Source organism: Natator depressus, chromosome 1 (assembly GCF_965152275.1).
Source record: "Natator depressus isolate rNatDep1 chromosome 1, rNatDep2.hap1, whole genome shotgun sequence".
NCBI lineage: Eukaryota > Metazoa > Chordata > Testudines > Cheloniidae > Natator > Natator depressus.
The window spans coordinates 39,314,201-39,330,948 of NC_134234.1; the positions used below are offsets into that span (position 1 = coordinate 39,314,201).

A 16,748-nucleotide genomic window follows, 5' to 3' on the forward strand; every position below is an offset into this window, starting at 1 on the left:
CAAAACAATATAATACAAAAAGGAGGACATACCTACCCTCCTTCTGGGAAGCAGTTTTTAGATTGCTACACGTTCAGCTTATCCAGAAGGTGTGCTTCAAAGGTACACGTTTCAGCTAGTAATATTTATAGTATGGTTTTACAAGTGACAAAACTCTTTACACATCATTTAAAGTTTAATCTACTAGTTTGTGCCATCTTTCTCCTTGTAACCTCCCTATGGTTTCCCATACCTCGTTCTGAAAAAGTTGATGAGCCATGTAAGTAGTCCCTAACTGTACTTGGTACAAAGTATTCATGCAGCTTTGCTTTGATAAATATTCAGTTTTCTAATGCCAAAGCTAAATTCAGCTTTGCAAAGTGTTACGGGATGCTTGACATGGGTGGAAAGAATTGTGGGACGCGTATAATTCATTCATTTAACATAACTTCCCATTCCACCTATGTATAATGTATAATATATTAATACCATGTACATAATTACTATTAATGTGATGTACGCTACAACTAACATATGGGTAATGGCTAATACCACATAGTACAAGAACTCTTAACTGTAGGAGATGAGTCAAATAAGTCTTGGGTTTTATTAAGTAGACATTTGTATTATAGAATATTATGGTGAAAATACATACTGAGCATACATGATATAGTGCACTGTGCTTGTTGATCTTTAGTAGTGTATGAGTTTTTTATGTTTTTCCCTCTCACTAACTAGGTTGGAAATTTTTGGCAGCAGGATGCAGTAGAACTCCTTCAAGAACTACTGACAAAGAGAATTGTTGAAATACGTCTTCTGGTAACTTAACTTATCTTCAGACATAAGGAATAAAACTCTAAATGTTTTTTTTCCTTTAATGTATATTAGGTATACTTGATGGAAGGAATAAAACTAGTTGCTTTTCCTGATCAAAATAAGTCCTACCTGGCTCAGGATATATGGTTGTCACAGGTAGCATAATGACAGCACATTACATGATTTCTGCTTTAACTGTGACTCATGCCACAATTTTTAGGCCTTAAATGTTAGTTTTTAAAGGTACCAAAGTGTATTTGTGTGGCTGTTACCATTGTGACTTATACAAGTCCTTTGTACCCTCATGTACCAACATTAGAACCCCTCCTTAACTCATGAGTAAGGCAACGATTCTGTCACGGAGGTCACGGATTCCATGACTTTTCGCGATCTCCACGACAGCTGCAGGGGCCCCAGGGCCAGCCACACTGGCTGCTGCTGGAACGGCACTGGGGCCAGCTGCACCAGCTGCTTGGGAGCACCTGAGCAGCAGCCGGTGTGACTGGCCCCAGAGAGAGCTGGAGCAGGGGTCCTGGGGGCAGCCCCAGGGAGCGCCCAAGCAGCAGCTGGTGCGACTGGCCTCGGGGAGTGCCGGAGTAGCAGTCCTGGGGGCTGCGCTGGGGCCAGCTGCATCAGCCACTGTTGGAGTGGCCTCAGGACCAGCCGCTTGGGCAGTCCCTGGGGCTAGCCACACCAGCTGCTGCTTGGGTGGTCCTGGGCAGCTGGCCCCGGGGTGTGCTTGAAAAGCAGACTGCAGCTGGCCCTGGGGAGCGCCTGAGCAGCAGTCCTGGGGGCTGCCCCGGGGCGGGCTGCTGCTGGAGTGGCCCCAGGGCCAGCCACTTGGTGAGCGCCCAAGAAGTGAACCATGTGGCTGACCCCAGGGAGCGCCCAAGCAGTGGTCCCAGGGGTGGCTGGAGCGGCAGCCCTGGAGGCCATCAGGAGAGCAGTCCTGGGGTCCTTGGAGCACCGGGTGCAGTCAGCCCCTACCACTAGAGTAGGGCGCCCCCAGAGCAATGGGGCCCCAGGAGCAGAGACTTAGTCATGGGTATTTTTAGTAAAAGTCATGGACAGGTCATTGGCAACAAAAAAATTCATGGCCCGTGACCTGTCCATGACTTTTACTAAAAATACCCATGTCTAAATCTTAGTCTTACTCATCAGTTAATGTTAAGATTAAATGTTGTCTTGCTTAAATGTATTTTTAATACTATTTGAAAAATTAAACACATTGGCATTTCAAATCACTTGTGATGTACTTAGGCATCTTAAAAATTGAGAAGTAAGAGTGAAATGCTGGCTCATTCTCAGACGGGGGCAATGTCTGGATGCCATGTCTTGGTGGATATTTGCACACACAGAGCTAGACCTTTGTTGGAAGGAAGGAGGCCATATTTTCAATGCTGCCATCTCAACAGCAGACAGAGGTAGAATCCATGTTGGTTTCCTAATTTGCTTTCACATGTATACTGCCAACTCTATCAATGTGTAATAGGGGTTAGGCTATTGTGGTGTTTGAAGGAACCACAACTTTGAATTCTTCTTTGAGTGATGGTCCCTATATGTATTCCAAATGTGAGTGCGCATGCGCACCATGAGCAGGAAGTTTTCAGCAGCAGTTCCATTGACCCGCATGTGTGTCATACATTTGCCTCTTGCTCCAGGTGGTGTTATAAGAGGCTGTGCGGGGCAACACTCCTTAAGTTCCTTCTTACCGCCACATGGTCAGAGTCGGAATTCTCTTTCTTCCGTGCTCGTAGCCTTCTACAGGAACACTTTGTCCTTTGTATATAGTTAGCTAGTTTAGTCTTAGTTGTGTAAATAGTTTCATAGTGTAGTTGGTCTTGGCCTGCCCCGACTCTATTGAGGGACTATGCCCCACATTCCAGGGTTCAAAAACTGTGCATTGTGCCCTCGCTCATTCTCAGTGAGCGACTAGAATCACCACTACTTGTACTGCTTCGGGGAGGTGCATTGCGCTGCAAGATGTTCAAGTCCTTTCCTGCTTGTCTCTTGCCACTCCAGAAGTTCCTAATGGGAAAGACACTCTGGCCACATGACAGGTTTCAGAGTAACAGCCGTGTTAGTCTGTATTCGTAAAAAGAAAAGGAGTACTTGTGGCACCTTAGAGACTAACCAGTTTATTTGAGCATGAGCTTTCGTGAGCTACAGCTCACTTCATCGGATGCATAGCATATTGTGGAAACTGCAGAAGACATTATATACACACAGAGACCATGAAACAAAACTTCCTCCCACCCCACTGTCCTGCTCGTAACAGCTTATCTAAAGTGATCATCAAGGAGGGCCATTTCCAGCACAAATCCAGGTTTTCTCACCCTTCCCCCCCCCCCCACAGACACACATACAAACTCACTCTCCTGCTGGTAATAGCCCATCCCTCTTTGAAACCTCTCTTTATAATGCGCATGATAATCAAGGTGGGTCATTTCCAGCACTAATCCAGGTTTTCTCACCACCACCCCCCCCCACACACACACACACACCCCTCCAAAAACCACACACACAAACTCACTCTCCTGCTGGCAATAGCAGGCCACATGACCAACAGAACCAATGGTGCACCACCCTTCGCTGGTGGTGAGTGCCCCACCTGCCACCCAGATCCGATTGTACCACCAGTGCAGGACAAGCCCAAAGGTGAGGGTCGTAAGCGCTCTCATGGGCATTGCAGCAGGTCCCTGTCACGGACTGCCATGAAGTACAGTGTTTCCTCCACGACCCATGCCAGGTCAGGTGAGACATCGCATGCGGAGCCCATTGTGCCACTTCCTAAGCTCCCCCATTCTGGGGGTAAAGCTAAGAGGAAAAGATGTCCCAGTACCTCCAACTGCCACACCAGCTGTGCGCAGACACAGCCCTCCACAGCATGCACCTCCTTCGTGATTGGAGTCCCCACGCGTCACACTGCACATTCCATGCTCCTGCGGTCCGAGAGACGTCCCCTGGATCTCTGGGCATGTCAAGCCTTTGCTCCCAATGGCACACCTAAACCTGCCATATCCACCCTCTCTGCTGCTCTTGGTACTGCAGCCCCCATCTGCCAGATTCACTGCTTCTCTTGGTACAGAGACGGCTGCTGGCAGTTGCTCATGAACTGCCCACACGGATGGCTCCATCGCTACCGGAGGTCTCTTCAGATTTGGAGGACTATTTGGCAGAGGAATTGTCATTCTTCTTCTACTAGTGTCTCTATGTGTGCTCCACTGTAGGTGTGCTCGCGTCCCTGTGCTGCTCAAAAGAGAACTTCAGTAGCAGTGTCCGTTGGGCCCGCACATGTGCTGTCTCTCCTCATGCTGCGCCCCGAGGCTAGCCAGCATGCAGAGGCTAACACTCCTCAGTTCCTTCTCAACTGCTCCTGGCTAGAGAGAGAGCCTTTAGCAGTCCATTAAGACTATTATCTCAATCGACTTACCTATAATTAGTTAGTCTCCTAGTTATAGTTCTATTTGTAGTTTTTCCCTTTTCTTCAGTTTATCCTTGAAATAAAAAAAAACTTTATTTTTCTTCCCACCCTTTCCCCCAGTGGGGTATGCCCAGCTCACAGGACTTCAAGAAGTGCCTCGCTTGTAAAGAGGCAATCCCTGATCGTGGATAAGTACTCTCAGTGCATTCGCTGCCTCGGGGAAGGCCACATACAACAGAAGTGTGGTCTTTGCCAACAGCTCTGGCCATGATCCAGCAAAGACAGAGCTCCGCCAGAAGGTTATCTTCATAGAGGCAGTTCTCCAACCTCAGTCACATGGTAGATGTGAGTCTTCCCCACAGCCTTTTACATCTAAGGGCTGTGGGTTGAAGAAGCAAGCTGCAGCCCCCTCTCACAAATCTTGTAAGAAGATCATGGGAACCCCCCATAGCAAGCCCCGAGATAACTGCAAGCAATCACCATCTCACTTGGTACCTTCAACACTGAGGCATCTCAGTCCAGTGCTCATGGAAACCGCCTGTAATTGGTACCACTGACAGGCCCATGGACTCATGGGCTCAAGTATCGAATCATCGGCACTGAAGGACAGGAGTAAGTACTCCTCTAAAAAGACATTCTTGGTACATGAACCTGCATTGGTATCCAACTGGCATACTGTGCTCAACTGGCACAGGAGGGACTGGTGCAGACAAGTCTCCCTGGCGCCGCCACAGATGCTAGGACCATTGGTACAGATGGAATTCCACAATTCAAAAGACGTCCACATGCCAGGTGCACCAGAGTCCCCTCCTCTCTGTACCGAGACCTTTGCACCAAGCCTCTGCCAAGCATGAGAAATATCCCCACTGTCATACCATGCCCCTCCACTTTCCAGCAACAGTTCAGACAGCAAGCCAGAAGAGGGAGTATGATAGTATTTCTCCCAAGCTCCATATGGTGCTCACTACCAACAGACCTCAAGGTTATACCCACAGATGTCCCCACCACCACCATCCTGGTGTGGTCACCCATGGGTGCCATCACCAGGCTTTATGCCACCCCCCACCATATGCTGCCAAATTGGGACCCTTGAGCAGCACACCGCCAACATGCCTCTCGAGCTCTGAGCCTTGCCTGAGAATCCTCGAGAGGCACTCCCTTGGCCGTACCATCCAGGACTTCAGAACCTCCTCAAGACTTCAAGGAACAGGAAGCAGGTACCGAGGAGGAAGTGATTCCAAGGATGACCACCACCACCACCTCCACCTCCTCCTCCTCTCCAGACAAAGCCATTATGCCTTCAGCATTTTTGGCAGATGACTTTCATCTCTTTCAGGAACTGGCAAAGAGAGTGGCAGGCACTCTCCTGATTCCATTGGAGAAAGTCATGGGTACCCACCATCAACTCCTTAATGTCCTCCATTCTGTGGCCTCCTCAAAGTTCGCCGTCCTGATTAATGAGGCCATTTTAGACCCAGTAAAGACTGTATGGCAAACCCTGACATCAATAGCCCCAACCTACAAGCAAGTGGGCAAAAAATACTATGTCCCTACTAAGGAATCGGAATTCCTATTCTCCCAACCGCCACCCAACTCCACCGTGGTGGATGCTGTCAACTCTTGTCTGACATCCTCCTTACACGGTATATTTTCCAGACAAGGTTATGCTCAGACCACATGTAATATTCATTCCTAAGGTAACTTCTCACTTTCACGTGAATCAGTTGATTCACCTTCCAATCTTCTACCCCAAGTCTCACCAAAACAACAGAGAGGCTATATTACATATCCTAGATGTCAGGAGAGCCCTGGCCTTCTACCTGGACAGGACAAAGGCTTTCAGGAAGTCCCCTAGGCTTTTTCTCTCCACAACAGAAAGATCCAGGGGCTCAGCAATATCACCCCAGACTTTCCAAGTGGGTCTCAAACTGAATCAGACATTGTTACCAAGTTCATAATGTGACCCCTACAGATGCCATTCATACACACTTCACAAAGTCAATCTCCTCATCCATTGCCTTCCTCAAGGATGTCCCTATCTCAAAGATCTGTAGAGCGGCGATGTGGGTGTCAATCCACAATCTTGCAAAAAAACACTGCGATTATTGGGGACTCTGCCTCCGATGCCATCTTCAGCTCCACAATGCTGTCATTTGTAACAGACCTGACTCTGAAGTCCCAATCCTCCAGAAGTGATACTGCTCAGGAGTCACCTACAGTGGTGTACCCATAGGGACACTACTTGAAGAAGAAGAAGTTACTCACATTGTGCAAGGGGGACATGTTCACACACTCTGTGCACAGAAGCCATGCTACTTTGGTTCTGGTGCATCAGTCACAACATTGACATCTCAACCCCCTACACACCCTTTCTGGAACACTCCCGCCCTCACTTCACTAGTGGTGAATGCAGCGACTGAGCAGGCGAGACAGCACTCACATGCCTCCACCCTCCTGCATAGGGCAGCGAAATGCCTTGACCTTCTGGGCCATAAGGCATACTTCTGCGCTGCCATGCAATTCCACATCTCTAACAACCAGGCTTTGCTAGTGAAATTTGACTTTAATAACTATGCCAAGCTAAGTTCCTGGAGGATCTGCTGCAGGACAAACAGCAGTGTTTCCAGGCCCTGGTGGAGGAAGGTCACCTGATGGCCAAGGTCAGCCTCCAAGCTGTGGTGGATGCAGCGGATGCATCATCCTGCTCTCTCACCACAGGTTTCATCATGCAATGAAAGTCCTGGCAGCAATCCTCTGGCTTCCTCAGGAAGGTCCAGACCACCATCCAGGACCTCTCCTTCAGTGAGAACAAGCTATTCTCTGCAAAGTCCCTCCACTCTTTGAAGGACTTGCGTGATGCTCCCGTCTCTTGGGATATAGAATCATAGAAGATTAGTGTTGGAAGAGACCTCAGGAAGCCATCCAGTCCAACCCCCTGCTCAGAGCACGACCAACCCCAACTAAATCATCCCAACCAGGGCTTTGTCAAGCCAGGCCTTAAAAACCTCTAAGGATGGAGATTCCACCACCTCCCTAGGTAATCCATTCCAGTGCTTCACCACCCTCCTAGTGAAATAGTTTTTTCCTCATATCCAACCTAGACCTCCCCCACTGCAACTTGAGGCCACTGCTCCTTGTTCCGTCATCTGCCACCACTGAGAACAGCTGAGCTCCATCCTCTTTGGAACCCCCCTTCAGGTAGCTGAAGGATGCTAACAAATCCCCCCTCACTCTTCTCTTCTGCAGACTAAATAAGCCCAGTTTCCTCAGCCTCTCCTCATAAATCCCCCACCCCCTTAATCATTTTCGTTGCCCTCCACTGGACACTCTCCAATTTGTCCACATCCTTTCTGTAGTGGGGGGCCCAAAACTGGATGCAATACTCCAGATGTGACCTCACCAGTGCCGAATAGAGAGGAATAATCACTTCCCTCGATCTGGTGGCAATGCTCCTACTAATGCAGCCCAATATGCCTTTAGCCTTCTTGGCAACAAGGGCACACTGTTGACTCATATCCAGCTTCTTGTCCACTGTAATCCCCATGTCCTTTTCTGCAGAACTGCCACTTAGTCCCCAGCCTGTAGCAGTGCATGAGATTCTTCCTTCCTCAGTGCAGGACTCTGCACTTGTCCTTGTTGAACCTCATCAGATTTCTTTTGGCCCAATCCTCCAATTTGTCTAGGTCACTCTGGACCTTATCCCTACCCTCCAGCGTATCGACCTCTCCCCGCAGCTTAGTGTCATCCGCGAACTTCGTGAGGTTGCAATCCATCCCATCATCCAGATCATTAATAAAGATGTTGGACAAAACCGGACGTAGGACCAACCCCTGGGGCACTCCGCTTGATACTGGCTGTTAGCTAGACATTGAGCCATTGAACACTACCTGTTGCGCCTGACAATCTAGCCAGCTTTCTATCCACCTTCTAGTCCATTCTTCCCATCCATACTTCTTTAACTTGCTGGCAAGAATACTGTGGGAGACTATATATCAAAAGCTTTGGTAAAGTCAAGGTATATCCGGTCATCCACTTTCCCCATATCCACAGAGCCAATTATCTCATCATAGAAGGCACTGAGGTTGGTCAGGCATGACTTGCCCTTGGTGAATCCATGTTGACTGTTCCTGATCACCTTCCTCTCCTCCAGATGCTTCTAAATGGATTCCTTGAGGACCTGCTCCATAATTTTTCCAGGGACTGAGGTGAGGCTGATGGATCTGTAGTTCCCCGGATTCTCTTTCCTCCCTTTTTTAAAGATGGGCACTATATTTGCATTTTTCCAATTGTCCGGGACCTCCCCCAGTTGCCGTGAGTTTTCAAAGATAATGGCCAATGGCTTTGCAATCACATCAGCCAACTCTCTCAGCACCCTCGGATGCATTGCATCAATCCCCATAGACTTGTGTATGTCCAGTTTTTCTTAATGGTCCTTAACCTGTTCTTTCACCTGTTCATATACACATTGGCACCCTGTTGAAAGTAACAGAGATCATCTTTCTGGCCATGCTCCCTATGCCCCGTACCAGGTCACCTACCCTTGGTATCAGGAGTCTGCAGGACACCGCCCCCGGTCCCCAGGGCTTCTACTCCCTGTACTTTCTCATCCTGAAAAGGAGAGGATGACTCTGCCCTATACTTTATCTCCAACTACTCAATACATGTATCAGGAAAACCAGGTTCTGTATAGTGACGCTTGCTTCCGTCATCCCCTCCCTCTCCTAGGGACGTAGTTTGCAGCTCTCGACATGAAGTATGTGTGCTACCACATCGACATCAATCTAGCCCACCGCAGGCTTCTTTGCTTCTGCATGGGCGATAGCCACTACCAGTTCAGATTTCTCCCCTTTGACACTGCAATGGCCCCAAGACTCTTCGCCAAAGTCTTTGTGGTCATGGCTGCTCCAACTCAGACTACTGGGGTACTCTGTGTTCCCTTTCTTAGACAACTGGCTTCTGGTGGCAGCATCCCTCCCCGAGATGGCGTTGGCCATCCGTCCTCTCCGCTTTCTTCTCACCACTCTAGATGTCTGTTTCAATGAGGAGAAATCTGTGCTCATCCTGATGCAGACAGTCCACTTAATCAGAGCATGCCTGGATTCTGTAGCAACACAGGTCTTTCTCCTGGCAGGCCATTTCGCTGCCCTGATGGCCCTATGCTACAACCCACACACCACGGTGCATTGCTGTCTCTGTCTCCTTGGGCATATGGCAGCCTGCACCCATGTAATGCTGCATGCCCATCTGCACATGCGCTGTCTACAGTTGTGGCTCCTATCAGTCTGCAGCCCACACTTGGACCACCTGGCCACCACACTGATTTGTCTCCCGTCCAGTCCAGGCGTCCCTCACATAGTGGACCAACCCGTCCAAGATGATGATAGGCACCTCCTTTGCCACTCCTTTCCTAACCACCACCCTCACCATGGATACCTCTCTAACCAGTTGGAGTGCCCACCTGGGCAGCCATGCCACCCAAGGGGCTTGGACTCAGCATGAAGCTCGCATGCACCTCAATATCCTGGAGATGCAGGTGGTCCGCCTCACCTGCCACATGTTCCTGACCCTTATCCGAGCTCTCCACATTCAGCTTCTTTCTGACAATGCCACTGCAGTGGCATACATAAACAGACGGGAGGGCACCAAGTCCTAGTCGCTTTGTGCGGAGTCCATCCGCTTCTGGAACTAGTGTATCCACCACAATGTTGTACTCCATGTGGCGTATCTCCTGCAAGTGCAGATATCTCTTTCGGACATGCTCAGATGGACCTGGTACCTCAGTAGTCTGCAGAAGAGAAGAATGAGGGGGGATTTGATAGCTGCTTTCAACTACCAGAAAGGGGGTTCCAAAGAGGATGGATCTAGACTGTTCTCAGTGGTACCAGAGGACAGAACAAGGAGTAATGGTCCCAAGTTACAGTGGGGGGGGGTTAGGTTGGATATTAGGAAAAACTTTTTCACTAGGAGGGTGGTGAAGCACTGGAATGGGTTACCTAGGGAGGTGGTGGAATCTCCTTCTTTAGGGGTTTTTAAGGTCAGGCTTGACAAAGCCCTGGCTGGGATGATTTAGTTGGCGATTAGCCCTGCTTTGAGCAGGGGGTTGGACTAGATGACCTCCTGAGGTCCCTTCCAACCCTGATATTCTATGATTCTGTGATCAATCACAAGTGGGAGCTACACGATCCCACTCTCTGCTTCATCTGTCATGCCTGGGGCACCCTTCACTGGGACTTGTTCACCACTCACAAAAAACACAAGTTTCCCCTCTACTGCTCCTGGGGGCACCACGGAGTGCAGTTCCCAGGGCAATGTTCTCCTCATTCTGTGGCAGGACGGTCTCTGCTATGCCTTCCCCCTCCCCCATTCCCCTCCTTCCCGAAATACTGCACAGGATCTGCTGCAATTGAGCCACGGCCCTACTGATAGCTCTGTTTTGCTCTGACCATTCTGGTTTCCAAACCTACTTACTCTCTGCCCACCCCTCACGCTGCCGAACCTCCTCACCGAGCACCAGGGCAGAGTTCAACATGCCAGCGCAGGCCCGCTTTGCCTCACAGCATAATTTTTGGATGGGACTCACATGTAAACAATGTCTGCTTGACATCAGTACATCACATACTTAAACAGCAGACAAGAACATAAGAAGGGCCATACTGGATCAGACCAAAGGTCCATCTAGTCCAGTATCCTGTTTTCCAACAATGGCCAATGCCAGGTACTTCAGAGGGAATTTAACAGAACAGGTAATCATCAAGTGATCCATCCCCTGTCGCCCATTCCCAGCTTCTGGCAAACAGAGGCTAGGGACACCATCCCAGCCCGTCCTGGCTAATAACCACTATCCTCCATGAATTTATCTAGTTCTTTTTTGAACTCTGTTATAGTCTTGGCCTTCACAACATCCTCTGCCAAAGAGTTCCACAGATTGACTGAGCGTTGTGTGAAGAAATAATTCCTTTGGTTTGTTTTAAACCTGCAGCCTATTAATTTCATTTGGTGATCCCAGGCGATCACCAAATGAAATTTGGAAGGAGTAAATAACACTTATTTACTTTCTCCACACCAGTCATGATTTTATAGACCTCTATCAAATCCCCCCCTTAGTTGTCTCTTTTCCAATCTGAAAAGTCCCAGTCTTATTAACCTCTCCTCATATGGAAGATGTTCAATATCCCTGATCATTTCCCCCCCCTTAACTACCTTTTCCAATTCCAGTATATCTCTTTTTGAGATGGGGTGACCACTGCATGCAGTATTCAAGATGTGGGCATATCGTGGATTTATATAGAGGCAACATATTTTCTGTCTTACTATCTATCGCTTTCTTAATGATTCCCAACATTCTGTTAACTTTTTTGACTGCCGCTGCATATTGAGTGGGTGTTCCCAGAGAGCTATCCACAATGACTCCAAGATCTCTTTCTTGAGTGGTAACAGCTAATTTAGACCCCCATCATTGTATATGTATAGTTGGGATTTTTTTCCGATGTTTATTACTTTGCATTTATCAACATTGGAAATTCATCTACCATTTTGTTGCCCAGTAACCCAGTTTTGTGAGATCTCTTTGTAACTCTTCACAGTCTGTTTTGCACTTAACTATCTTGAGTAGTTTTGTATCATCTGCAAATTTTGCAACCTTCTGTTTACCTCTTTTTCCAGATTGTTTATAAATATGTTGAACAGTACTAGTCCCAGAACAGACCCCTGCGGGACACCACTTTTTACTTCTGTCCATTCTGAAACCTGACCATTTATTCCTATCTTTCGTTTCCTGTCTTTTAGCCTGTTACTTATCCATGAGAGAATCTTCCCTCTTACCCCATGACAGCTTACTTTGCTTAAGAGCCTTTGGTGAGGGATCTTGTCAAAGGCTTTCTGAACATCTAAATACACTATATCCACTGGATCCCCCTTCTCCATATGCTTGTTGATCCCCCTCAAAGAATTCTAGCAGATTGGTGAGGCATGATTTCCCTTTACAAAAACTATGTTGACTCTTCCCTAACAAATCATGTTCATCTAGATGAGCTTCCACACGGGCTTCCTATGCTGTGAAATGGAAGCATTTCACCTCCTGGGCGCAATGTCAGCATTTTCCCCTTAGTGATGTCTCTGTCCCCAACATCCTGCACTACTTCCTGGATTTTAAGACCTCAGGCCTTGCTCTCAGCTCGATCCAAATCCACTTCGTGGCACTTAATGCCTTCCTTCCACCAGTGGATGTCCACTTGGTGTTTTCCCACCACCTGATTTCTGAAAGGGCTGATGAACGCTTCCCACCAGTCCTTAAACCAACGCCCCCCTGGAACCTCAGTCTTGTACTTTCCGCCTTCATGAGACCTCCCTTCAAGCCCTTGGCCACATGCTTCCTCTCACACTTAACCATGAAGGTCATATTTGTCATGGCAATCACTTCCGCTAGGCAGGTCAGCGAATTGGGAGCTATGATGGTTGACCTCCCCCATAAACTTCCATAAAAAGTTTTATTACACCTTCACCCTAAGTTTCCCGAAAGTGGTCTTTGAGTTCCACCTCAGCCAGTCCATCCACCTCCCAGTCTTCCATCCTAAGTCATGCATCACTCCAGCAGGCAGGACTCTGCACTCTTTGGATGTCCGCTGTGCACTTGTATTCTACCTTGACAGGACCCACGTCTCTTGCGCCTCTTCACACTTTTTAATAGCCATTGCAGAAAGGTCGCAAGCCCTTTCTTCACAGCACATATCAAAGTTCATCTCTATATGCATCATAGAGTGCTACAATAGTGAGGATTACAGTCCACTGCTTTACATGGAGCTACCTCAGCCTCCCTAGTGGATATCCCCTGGCAAGACATATACTGGGTGGCGACCTGGCGCTCTGTGCATATTTTCACCACCCACTGTGCCATCGCCCAGAGAGCGACGGAAGATGCAGCTGTGGGCTGTCTCATCCTGCAGACAGCGATACATTGTTTGTCCTCACACCCAACTCCAAGCTGATGGCTGCGTTTGGATACATATAGGGACCATCACTTGAAGAAGAAAAGGAGGTTACTTAGCTGTAACTGGATGTGTGGTCCCTATTTGTATTCCAGTACCCAATCACTGTCCCCTCTAGTACAGACTGCGTTACTCAGTGCAAAGAGGGTGACTGAAGGACCGTTGCCCTGCATAGCCTTTTATAACCTCACCTGGAGCACGAGGTAACCTATGACGCATGTCAATGGACACTGCTACGGAAAACTTCCTGCTCCAGTGTGTGGTGCGCATGTGCACCCAAGTTTGGAATACAAATAGGGACCACATACCTTGAAGAACCTCCAGTTACAGGTAAGTAATTTCCTCTTTCATGACTACTATGTTTACAAAATCTCAGCCATGATGTTATGTGCATTATGGTAGTAGTCTACTTTGTTTTATTCAAACAGGAACGTCCAGATAATCCATGGGGCAAGATATCTGTTAATCTTTATTTTGATGGGATGTCACTTTCTTCCTTTATGGCATACCACAAACACTGCATTCTTGAAGATTGTCAGGATATATCAGATCTGGTAAGTAAGATTTAATTTTTGTTTTTGCTGCTCTAGTGGCTCTAAAAGATTAAATATTTAATCAGTTTGTGGTTGTGATCTTTTCCCTAGGTTATTGTCATTATTACTTTGTCACATTTTTAATGCCTTTTAGGTTTGTTATATATTACTTATGTCTGAAAGTGTATATATCAGCAATGTCAAAGGCATAGTTTCCAAGTAGAAAAAAACATAGGTACAACTTCTTGCCAAAGTGACATGGAAATTCCTAGGGAATTGCAAACTCTTTGCTCTTGAATTCATCCATAGTAACAGTACTGAAAATGATGGCTACTTAATTTAAAATGTTATTAATGAATTTATTATTGTAAACTGATATAAAACTTAGTTATGGACTATTATCCAAAAGGTACAATAGTTAATGTCAGAAAATCATTTAAACTCTCAAATTATTTTTAAGGACACTTATTCAGTAAGATATCTGATTCTCCCTACTTCTTCTGATTTGGTTTCTCTAGAAGTGGCAGAAACTTCAGGGGGAGTGGCTTTTTCTCACCTCATCCTGAATAACATTTCCTCTTTATGGAGAGGGAGGAAGCCAAGATTTTTCTTCTATGCTTTGTTTTTGCTCCACTTTATATTCACTGCTCTGCACTTTGTCACAGAATCATAGAAATGTAGGGCTGGAAGGGACCTCAGGAAGTCAAGTCCCGTCCCCTGTGATGAGGCAAGACCAAGTAAAGCTAGACCACCCAGATAGGTATTTGTCCAGCCTTGTCTTAACCTCCAATGATGGGGATGACTCAACCTCTCTTGAGAGCCTATTCCACAGCTTAACTACCCTTATAGTTAGAAAGTTTTTCCTAATGTCTAATCTTACTCTCCCTTGCTTCAGAATAAGCTATTACTACTTATCCTAGTTCCAGTGGACATGGAAAACAATCGATCACATTCCTTTTTATAACAGCCTTTACCATATTTGAAGACTATTAGGAGGTCCCCCTCAGTTGTCTTTTCTCAAGACTAAAGATGTCCAGTTTTTCTAAACTTTTCTCAAAGGTCAAGTTTTCTAGGCCTTTTATCTTTTTTTTGCTATCCTCTGCACTCTCTCCAATTTGTCCACCACTTTGCTGAAATATGGAGCTCAGAACTGGACACAGTACTCCAGCTGAGGCCGCATGAGTGCCAAAGACAGTGGGACAGTTACATCACATGTCTTACATTCAACACTTCTGCTAATACATGCCTGCATTATATTAGCCTTTTTTGCAGCTGCAACACATTGTTGACTCATGTTCAATGCACAATTCATTTTAACCTCCAGATCTTTTACAGCAGTACTACCACCTAGCCAATTATTCCCCATTTTGTAGTTGTGCATTTGATTTTTCTTTCCTAAGGATAGAACTTGTCTTTATTGAATTTCACCTTGTGGATTTCAGACCAGTTCTCCAATTTGTCAAGGTTATTTTGAATTATAATCCTTTCCTCCAACGTCCTAACAACCTCTCCAAGCTCTGTGTCATCCACAAGTTTTATAAGTATATTCTCCACTCCATTATCCAAGTAATTTAATGAAAATATTGAAAGGTACCAGACCCAGGACTGAATCATGTGGGACTCTATTAGATAAATCTCTCCAGTTTGACTGCAGAGTGTTGACAAACTAGTTTTTGAGTATGGTCTTTCAATTAGGTGTGCATCCACCTTATAGTCATTTCATTCCTTCTCCCATTTAGTTGTGCCCAAAAATGCACAGTTGTTGGAAGACAAGTATTGGGTAACTATTTTCAACCATATTTTTGAGAGAAGCTGTGAAGTGATGCAAAAGGGAACCTGGTTTTTAAGGGTTGTTGAAAGTACCCAATCACACCTCAAAGTTCAAGGAGGGTTGGTCCATCCTTAAATTTGTTAGTCTCTAAGGTGCCACAAGTACTCCTTTTCTTTTTGCAAATACAGACTAACGCAGCTGCTACTCTGAAACTAGAAAATGCTGCAATTTTTTACATATGGAATCCATTTCTGTTAATGAATTGACCAAATCCTGCAGTTCTCAGACAAAATTCCCACTGGAACTCAATGGAAATTTTGTTTGAATGCAGACTGCAGAATCAGGTTCTAAAGCCTCAATCCATGAAAGTACTTGAATATGTTCTTTATTCCCATTGATATCAGTGAGAGTTAAATGTTTTCCTGAAGAAAGGCAGCCTGTATATATTATGAATTAAGGAAATATTTCCTGAAAAATCTGCTGTTAAGTGTTGAGATTTATCTACATATTTTAGGTGTTTATAAGGCCCCTATTACACTGGTACCTAAATTGAACTGTACTTGCTTTTTAGGAAATAATAAATTACAGTGAAAAGTGTTTTGAGGATAACTGTAAAATCAGCTATGAGGTAAGTTTCAATGTTTAGCGTGGGTGGGTTTAGGTTTTGTGGGTTTCTTACAATTGATCACTAAAATTCATTACCTTACCTAATCCTTTTGTGCCAGGTCCCAGTCTCTGTTTTGGTCAGATCCCTCCTAAAGACTTGCTTCCTTCTTGAAACGGTTGAAACCCTTCTTTATTGTTAAAGAAAAATTTTAAAATGGACTTTTCAGTATTTCAGCCATTTTTAAGTCACATGCAAAGTGCATTATATATTTTATTGTTGCTTTGGGAGGGAAGCCATGGATTGGTTTTTAGCATTTGCTGTTGACTAATGCCTTGGCTGTACCTCTATTTTATCTTTTAGTGGAGAAAATAAACCTTATTATCAGTGCATTATTCTGCTGTAGTATCTTCTTGTTCTTGGCCTCAAATAAAGTACGTATCGTAAGAATAGCCATACTGGGTCAGACCAATGGTCCATCTAGCCCAGTATCCTGTCCTTTAACAATGGCCAATTCCAAATGCTTCAAAAGGAATGTGCAGAACAGGGAAATTATCAAGTGATCCATCCCCTGTTGTCCAGTCCCACATCTGGCAGTCAGAGGCTTCGGGACACCCAGAGAGTGGGGGTCGTGTAT

General features: G+C 46.2%; 1 protein-coding gene across 1 annotated transcript in view; it reads left to right on the forward strand.

Moving 5' to 3' along the window:
• The window catches only part of RNF17 (ring finger protein 17), a 210,234-nt gene that overhangs the window by 164,147 nt on the left and 29,339 nt on the right, over positions 1-16,748 (forward strand). The window contains exons 33-35 of the mRNA XM_074957887.1: positions 718-798; positions 13,632-13,757; positions 16,079-16,135. Of these exons, the coding sequence (XP_074813988.1) occupies positions 718-798; positions 13,632-13,757; positions 16,079-16,135 (264 nt within the window). The remainder of the gene's footprint in view (positions 1-717; positions 799-13,631; positions 13,758-16,078; positions 16,136-16,748) is intronic.